This window comes from Ceratotherium simum, chromosome 40, assembly GCF_057802395.1.
Source record: "Ceratotherium simum simum isolate JZ-2026a chromosome 40, ASM5780239v1, whole genome shotgun sequence".
In the NCBI taxonomy this organism is placed as follows: Eukaryota; Metazoa; Chordata; class Mammalia; order Perissodactyla; family Rhinocerotidae; genus Ceratotherium; species Ceratotherium simum.
This window is the reverse complement of record NC_141939.1, coordinates 5,291,824-5,301,214: the sequence shown is the minus strand read 5'-3', so window position 1 is coordinate 5,301,214 and position 9,391 is coordinate 5,291,824. Positions and strand designations below refer to the sequence as shown.

At 46.4% G+C, this 9,391-nt stretch overlaps 1 protein-coding gene across 1 annotated transcript in view; it reads right to left on the bottom strand.

The window, feature by feature from the left end:
* Positions 1 to 3,720: 3,720 nt before the first annotated feature.
* The window catches only part of CNGA3 (cyclic nucleotide gated channel subunit alpha 3), a 97,128-nt gene continuing 91,457 nt past the window's right edge, over positions 3,721 to 9,391 (bottom strand). The window contains exons 9-10 of the mRNA XM_087426183.1: positions 9,223 to 9,329; positions 3,721 to 6,735 (exon numbers count right to left, since the gene is read on the bottom strand). Coding sequence (XP_087282309.1) covers positions 5,324 to 6,735; positions 9,223 to 9,329 — 1,519 coding nt within the window. The 3' untranslated portion in view covers positions 3,721 to 5,323. The remainder of the gene's footprint in view (positions 6,736 to 9,222; positions 9,330 to 9,391) is intronic.

Below are 9,391 nucleotides of genomic sequence, written 5' to 3'. Positions count from 1 at the left end.
AACCGCTTGCGCCACCGGGCCGGCCCCTCGTGTCTCAGAATTTTTAACCCATACCCTCATGTAAAACAAATTTACAACTAGATTATAGTATTTATGTACATTTCTTTTTGTCCTTTCCAATCAGAGCACAATTTTTAAAAGTTACTTAGGTCATCGTTTTACCCTACATCCTTCAGCGAGGTTATATTATATATACATATTTTGAAATTTTTAATTAATTAATTTTTTTATTGCTGTTATATATTTTTAATACAGTTAGAGTCATCAGGTGCAATCTCCTGGGATTGCCCCACATCCTGGTTGATATTTTAATATTTGCATACATTGAAGTTCACCCTTCGTGATGTACATGTCTATGAGTTTGAACAAATGCATAGGTCATCTACCTACCATCCCAGTACCACACAAATCAGTTCCATCATTCTAAAAATTCCCCTATGTGTCCCCTTTGTAATCAGCCACTCCGCCCTCCCTCAACCCCTAACAACCTCTGATCTGTTTTACATCCTTGTCATTTTGCCTTTTCCGGAATGTCATATAAATGGAATCTTTTTGCGTGAGCCAATAGCTCACTCATTTTCGTTGCTGAATGTATTCCATTGTGCAGATGCGCCACTGTTTTTCTATCCATTCACCTGTTGAATGGCATCACGGTTGTTTCCAGACTTTTGGTGATTATAAATAAAGCTGCTATAAACATTTATTATCAGGTTTTTGCGTGAATACGGGTTTTTAATTTTCTTGGGTAAATACCTGGGAACATGATTGCTGGATCATACGTTAAGTGTATTTTTAACTTCGTAAAATGTACCAAATTGTCTTCCAAGGTAGCCGTACCATTGCGCATACTTACCAGCAACGAATGAGAGTTCTTGTTGCTCCCATCCTTGACAACATTTGGCATTGTCAGTTTCTTGGATTTAGCCATTCTAATAATGTTTTTTAGGAAAGAAATTCACAAACTTTGCTTTGCACAGAGTAGGTGTACATTAAAAAAATCAATTAATAAATGATGTTAATTATGTTAAAAGAATAAATGCCTAAAGAAAGTGAAAAGTTTCCCCCAATAGGTGTGATATTAACTGAGGAAATTTATTCTTTAGTATGAAGAGCAGTGCCTAGCACACAGGAGGTGCAGATAAATGACACTTTCCCTTATTCCCATCCTGTCTTTTCTCAGGGATTTCTGCATTCTCAAAAGGAAAAAGCTTCAGGACAAAGGAAAGAAGCTTTGATGGTAGGCTTCCAGACATCCATCACTGGAGAGAGGGTCATTAACTTAGGCACCTGGTCTTTGCCACTTATTCAGGTTCATCTAAGGTAGGGCCTCAAGTGGAAGATATTCTGTTGGTCAAGTCCAAAGTCCCTCTCTCTGTCCTCACTTTTCCAGAACTCTCTACTAGGAGGCAACTGAGGAAGATTGGAAGGCCAGAGGAGAGGAGAAAAGACTTTCCTTTTCCTGTTTGTCTGCTGTCCTGGTTCTGTAGCCCTAGCAACTGCAGATTATCCTGGCAATGACTGTTGGTACCAGCCTCCTTTTGAGACTTCCTTTGAGACTCCCAGGACCAGTCTCACCATGCAATGCCCCCCTTCAGATAATGTCCAAAGTCCCATCTTTGCCAAACTCTCTGAGCTCCTAACGTACCAGTAACAGCCAGCAGCCCCTCCTCAGAGTTCTGAGATCCAGTTCTGAGGGGATCTCCTCTGAGCGACCCTGCCTTGTGTTCCCCCAGCCCCAGGGGTAGTAGCTGCTTCCTGTAGTTACTCTGTCTGGATAACCTCAGTGCTCCATTTCTGCTCTTACAGCCCTCCATCACCCATGCGATCAATTCCCTCTATTAAATTTTCTTTGGTGAAATACCTACCATATTATATATTTTTCCTAATTTGTCCTTAGATTCTTATATTTAGGTTATTTCCTTCTTTTCTATTAAAAACAATGCTGCAATAAACATTTGTACATATCTCTGGGTACACATGTGTAAAGACTTTTCTATAATGTGGAGCCAGGAGTAGGGTTGCTAGGTCACAGGTATGAGCATCTTCAACTTTACTAGACAAAATCTGGGGGCTGGCCCCATGGCGTAGAGGTTAGGGCACGTGCTCCGCTGCTGGCAGCCCCGGTTTGGATCCTGACATACACCGACGCACCGCTTGTCAGGCCATGCTGTGGTGGTGTCCCATATAAAGTAGAGGAAGATGGGCACAGATGTTAGCCCAGGGCCAGTCTTCCTCAGCAAAAAGAGGAGGATTGGCAGATGTTAGCTCAGAGCTGATCTTCCTCACAAAAAACAAACAAACAAAAGAACTAGACAAAATCACTCCCTGCACTTCAGAGAAGCACTTTTATTCTCCATATTGTTCATTATTGTTTGCATTTCACCTCTTCTTCCTCCTAGTATCACTAATGGCCCCAAGATCCAGAGAAGGAAGCTGCCTTGGTTTCTATTTGATAAAATCCTGGCAGAAGTGTCTGAGATGGCCCTGTTTCACTTTGAGAGTTGGTAGCATCAGATCTGTGAGGGCTCATGCTTCAGGGGAATGGAGCAAGCTTCTCTCTTGATACCTCAGTTGAGTTACAAATATTTTCAGACACTCTTTATACTGGATACTGCCAAGATATCCTCTGTCCAACTCTATGTGGTTCCTTGACGTCTGGCAGCTTTGGGACTTTCCAAGCCTGAGGCACTGGAATCTTTGCCAGGCTCGGTTCCCCAGAGCTCTAGCCCTCTCGTCTGAGGTCCTGCCACCTCCCACCTCCCTGGGGCTCTGCCAGGGAACCTGCATCAGTCTGTACCTCAAATGGACTCACCAACATTTTCCTATCTCAGGAACTCTCGCTCCTGAGGCACACACACACAAACACACACGCGGACTTCCCTGAGCTTAGATTCCCGCAAAAGGCACAAAGGGAAGCTTGTCTCCCAGCATAGATCCCCGGGGCTGAACCTGGGGCAGTGGGAGGGACAGCCTCCAGCCACAATGGCTGGGAGACCACAAACCATGTCTCAGATTCCAAGACAGTGATTAGGAGTCCTGAAAACAACCTGAGACTCAGTGTCCAGCCATCTTGGCAGCTGGAGGCTGACTAGGTGAAATAGTATTCATTTATTCCTCTAGGAAAATAATGTGATGTTTTTTGCACCCAAGTACTTTAACTGGTCATCCCCATTATATTGTGTTATTTAAAAGTTCATTCACAACAACTCTGCGAGGTGGGCAGTATCATTCCCATTTCTGAGGAAAGTGAGGCCTAGAGAGGTAAAATAACTTGCCTGAGTGGCAGGGTTGTGACTTGAACAAGAATAGGCCTGCCTCCCCGAAGCCCACATTCTAACTTACCACCCAAACTCCTTGGGCATAAGCAGTGGAAAGAGCTGGGGTATATGCTTCCCCAGGCTGCCCTCAGCCTCCAGCCCATCATGCCTTCCCAAACTGCCTGGACAAATGATGCCAGAAAACTTAGCATCTTGGTGGGATACACTTCTTATATATTTGAATGCTTTGACTTCTTTACTCTGATAAATGTTGCAGCTTTGGTTGCATTTTCTTACCTGCTTCTGGCTGTGAATATCCCCTCACATGGAGTATGTGCTGTTTGCTAGTGCCTGTACTTTCTAGGGAAGCCAGGCTCATTGCCCTAGAAACATACCCAGGACTGAATCTTCCCTTTGACAAAATCTGAAGCAGGAGTCATTCAATATTTTTTTTAATGCAGGTCTTTATTTTTCCTGTGCAAATATGAATGTAGGCATAATTAATAGTTAAGGCTTTTAAAATATGTGCATTTTGAGAATACATTGCTAGTTTCATTTTGCTATTGATATGAGCTTGGATCACATCTTCCTTTAGTAGACCTTTTAAATCTACTTTAAAAAGTTAAAAGGGTCAAATGATCCATAATACAAACCAGGAGAGACCCATATAAATCCAAAATACATACTTGAAAATGCAGCACCTCTCGCATGAACTACACTAGGGCCTGGTTACATAGATCATAATGTCAGACCACAGAGACTTCAAAGTTGCCAGAGCAAAGAGGGCCATTTTATCTAAAAAGAGAAAAGAAAAAGAAAGGGGAAGAGGAGGAAGAGGAGGAGGAAAAGAAGGGAAGGAAGGAAGGAGAGAGATTGGAGAGAAGAGAAGGGAAACCTGCATATATGGCTTCTCTGCATCAGGAAAATAACTCATCTTTGGGTAATTTACAATATGTATTTGTAAGCAAAGGATAGACCATTGAGGTCATAATTCACAATCATAGAGCCCAAATATATAAATATCTTATAAAATGCTAATGGTATTCTATTCACTTGGTTAAAAAAAAAAAAGAAAGCTAGGTTCTGTACTCTGCATGCTTTTGGCTAGCTAAGAGCTTCACCTCGGGATGGAATTCCAAGGGGCAGTGAGGCTTCCTCTTTGGGGGTGGAGGGTCGGTTTGCAAAGACATGGCCTAAGGGCCTCGTCTTCTAAAAGTTCTGGTTGTCACCTTTGTTTGGCTTAGGACCCCATTCCAGCCTCCAACCTCAAAGGCTCACCCTGAGGACAGCTCTCCTCCTGCAGCCAGAACAGGCTGCCCCAGAGCCCGGCCCAAGGATGAGGAGAGAGGCTGTCTCTGAATCCCTTTGGCGAGTAAGACAGAAGGGTCTCTTTCCCTAACTGAGATGCTCTTTCCCCTGAAACAGACTCTGGTTTCACAGGGGCCGGAGGGCAGGGAGGCTGGATTTGATTCACAGACGTGGGGTGACCTCACTTTATCCCTCGTACTTGTCACAGCACGACCAAAGGCCAGGGTTTCTAGGGTCCCAAAGAGCACATGCGGAGATACCAGATTCAGAAATATGCCCCAAAGTGTCTCGTGTAAGGTTGAAGTTGAGTTACCACATTGTACTTCCAGTTTAGGTTATATCTCCCTCAGCAGAGGTGGTGGAGTGACATATGGGAGGGGGACGGTGACTACATAATATTCCATTTACAAGAAAATGAAATGAAGTTCCAAACTCTAAAAATTCCTCATGGATTAAAAAAAATAAGAGTTCTGTGCACGTGCTTTCCTACGCTTGGGTTGGGGACGCCTCACACTTTACAAAGCCCTCACGCAGTGTTCCACGTGGACCTCACAACAACCTGGCACCTAACTGGGGCCGAAGTAATGAGTCCCATTTTCCAGATGAGGAAACCGAGGCTCTCTCCCAAGGCCACACAGCTTACAAAGGGTAAGAGAGCTGGAATTCAACCCTGGCCACGTCCTGTGTCATGTACCTGCGGCCACACAGCATCCCTCTGACAGCTGACCCTGAGAGGCAGAAGACAGACATCTGCATTTTCACTGTTGTTTGGCCTCTGTTTTTGTAGCACCCCCGGGAGCTTCCCCATCAGATGGGAGGTCCGTCCCATAGATCTTCACCTGGCTTTCCAGTTGGCTGAGACGCTGCTTCACTCTCATCTGGGTGGAGTTGTACTCGGCCAGGAGCCGTGCAAACCTGGTCTGCAGGATGTCCAGGGAGGACTCCAGGTGCTCAACCTTCTCCTCGATGTCCTTGGGGTCCGCCCCGGCCTTGGCCAGTTCCTCGTCAATCAGGTTGTCCTTCATCAGGATCTGCCGTCCCTTCTCCTCCAGGGCCTTCTTGGCATCAGGGTATTCAGTGAGAGCCTCCATCAGATCATCCTTGGAAAGGCAGAACAGGTCTGAGTAACCGATGCTCCTGATATTGGCGGTTCTGCGGTTCCCCGACTTGCTCCCCTTAATGTTTAAGATGCTGATCTCCCCAAAGTAACTCCCATCACTAAGGACCACGAACTGGGTGATCCCATCATCGGCCACCACAGCCAGCTTGCCCTCCTTGATGATGTACATCTCCCTCCCAATGTCCCCCTTCTTGCAGATATAATCCCCAGGGCTGAACACTGTGGGTTGCAGCTTCAACACCAGTTCCACCAGCAGTCCCGCCTCGCAGTCCTGGAAGATGCGGACCTTCTTGAGAGTGTCCAGGTGCACATTGATGGCGATCTCGGCCTTCAGCTTGTCTGGGAGGCTCTTGAGCACCTCCTTCTCATCCACCGTCTTCCTGTTGGCCCACAGGTAGTCAAACCACCTGATAACACGTGTCTCCAAGTCCTTGGTCACCTTGCGGAATTGCATGTACTGCTTGATGGAGTCAATCTTGGCCTGGAACTCAGCCCGGGAAGCATTCATGTTCGAGATCATGGAGCCCACATTGCCCACAATGGTGGCGAAAATCAGGACGCCCACCAGGAAGTCTACGACCACGAAGAGATACTCCTCGTCTTTCACAGGGGGTGGGGTCTCACCGATGGTGGTCAGGGTCAAGGTGGACCAATAGAGACTATAAATGTACTTCCTGGAGAGGCGCCCATACTCAGGTTTTGAGATGTTTGGGTAAACCCAGGAGTCTGTCCCGAAACCAATGAACTTGGAAATGGCAAAGTAGATGCAGGCATTCCAATGGATGATGATGAGGATGTACAAGACCAAGTTCCCAATCCTGAACACATTGGGGTAGTTGGTCCTTGTCTCCGTGCGGTCAAAGAATTCAAAGAGCCGGGCAAACTTCAGTAGGCGGTTGAATCTCAGTTCTGGGTAGTTCATGCCCAGCTTAAAATAAGCCAGGTCCGTGGGCACCAGGGACAACAGGTCCAGCTTGAAGTGCAAGGTCTTTGTGTAATGATTCCAAAGCCTCTTGGTGTCCTTGACCATCAAGCCTTGCTCAAGGAACCCTAAAGACGAAGACGGAGGTCACTCGGGCATCAAAGAGTCTGCCCTTTTTTGACCATGGCCCACAGAAGGATATTTTACCTCATGACTACACAAGATGTAGTTATACGTATATAATGGAAACAATTTCCAAAAACCACACTTACCATTACTACAGGAAATACACTCAGTTATTTTCTATTCTATGATGTTCTAATCCATTTTATTCAATTAAAAATATAGATCAACTGGGTAAAATTAAATGCGGACCGGGTATTCAATGATAGCAAGGAATGATTGTTAAACTGTAAAAGATAAATGGGAGTTATATTTAAAAAATGGGTCCCTTAAAGTTAGGGATACATGTTAGTGGTTACTGTCTGAGATTTGCTTTAAAATTCTCCAGCCAACAACACAGGGTGGGGGGATAGGCGAAACAAGATTAGCAAAATGTTGATAATGGTTGAAGCTGGGTGAGGGTATGTGGGGATTCATAATACTACTCTCTCTGATTCTGTATAAGTTTGAAAATATTAATAATAAAAATTTTAAAAACACAGGTCATGGCTCATCAAATTGATTTGACCAGTCACTAATGAGGCACAACCCATCTTTTTAAGACATTGCCCAGAAGCACAGTAGTTCTCCTTCCTGGTTGCACATTACTGTCAACCAACGGGCTTTTAAAGCACATGAAGCCTGGGACCCATCCCCTGGGACCCAGCCTGGTCCGGAGATGGGCTGGCCATTGGGAGTCGTGAGGCGTTAGTACCCTTGAAATCAATCAAGGAGACCATGACTTGCATTCTTCTTCTTCTCTTATTTTTTTAAAACATTTTCAAATAAGCACAAAATTAGAGAGAATAATATATGAATGCTTTTTAGACTTTGGTAAGCATCAGGATCACCCCGAGGTATCTGTAAACCACCGAGTGCCAGGCCCATCTCTAAACTTTGGTTTCATAGGTCTGGGGCACTTCTAACAACTTCCAGGTCATGTGCTGGTCCAGGGCCGCACTCTGAGGGCTAGACTGAGGTAGGACTGCCCCCTCTGTGAAAAGCAAACATCTAGTTTGTTGTCATGTGTTAGGGACACGCTGCCTCCCAGCCTCGCAGTCCCTATATTATTCTTCGGTTACACTTGTGTTAATTGAGTGCCTAGATCATTATGGGGCACTCCTTGTGCCTTGGTACTCCTCAATATTTCCTTACTATGTCTTCTCTAACTCTGACAACTTTTTCTGTTGGAGTATCATCCATGGCCACTTGGTTTCTGTGCCCACATGCCCCCTCTCCCCCGGCTTCCTGCTGAATCTTAGGTTGCCAAGGACAGTACCCAAGCACAAAAAGGGGTGGGGTCAATGTCTGAGTGAGGGTGACCTGTCCCACTGAAGCTTGGTTGAAACAGGGACGGTTGGCCCAATGAGTCCGGCCACTCACGGGGCTCTTGTGTCTCAGGAGGCTTATGTGACCACAGAGAGGCTGACCACCAGGACTGGCTAAGTCACCTATGCAAGCCTCAAGCTGTGTACCTGAGGTCTTTAAGTTATGATGCTGGGCACTAATGTGGAAGAAGATGGGGTGCCAGTCTGACCCTGCTGGGTAGTGACCATGGACTTTGGGCAAGTCATTCAGTGTCTCTGGGCCTCGGTTTCTAAATGAGCAAGATGGAGATAATCGTGCCTGCACCTCTTGTCTCATGCAGCAGTTCTAATGAGAAAACAAGATGTGCTTGAAATGCTTGCTACACCGTGAAGCTACACCAAGGTTTGCTGCTGTGATCTGATGGTATTTATACTGACAACTACGGCACGGTTTTTAGTTCAAAAATTTTGGAAGTGACAAGCAGGGCCTCCACCAGCTTGTGTGATGTCTTTGTGCAAATCTGAAAAAGGTGCCTCAAGGATGCACAGCTTGGAGCCCAAGGCATGGATGGGGTTTCAGCCCCCACCCAAAACCAGAGGCCATTGGAAGGAAGTCATCATTCGCCTAGGCACTGTTTCAAATTTTAGTTCTCCATATATTAAAACTCCTTTAAAGCCCCAGAGTAATATGCCTAGGATCCTCTGACTGTCCAAGAGAAGGAACTCCGAGATTGAGCCAGCTCTCCCTCCCGCTTCCTGCAGTGTTGAAGTCACAGCTGGAGGGGTCCTTTGAGATGATGGTTTGGCCTTCTTATTTCACAGGTGATACAAACGAGGCCCAGAGAGACAGCTGGACTTGTTCAAGGTCACACAACTAGTTGGGACAGCAGAGATGAGAACCTAGGTGTCCTGACCCCTGCTCAGGGTCCCATCCAAGGGGTCATTGTAGAGGGAGCTCAAGGTAGCACCACCCACACTCACTGTTGGAGGTTCCTCAGACCTGCCTGGTCTCTCACGGTCTGAGGTAGGTAATGTCCACCCTACTGTTCTGGATCTCCCTGGACACGCCCCTGGTCCCCCTCCTCATGCACTCTGTGGGGTCTGTGGGCTGGCCCAGAGTAGTCCCGGGGCCTGGGGCACACTCACCTGTCCGGGCTCGCACCAGCACATCCAAGCCATACAGGACATCTGCTAAGTAGTCCAGGACCAGCCACAGCATCAGGTGGTCGGACTGAAGCTCATCAAAACAGGCCCTAAACAAGTGCAAGAAGGAGTTGGAGTGTCGGGGACAGGGACCGATGTGGCACACGCTCTG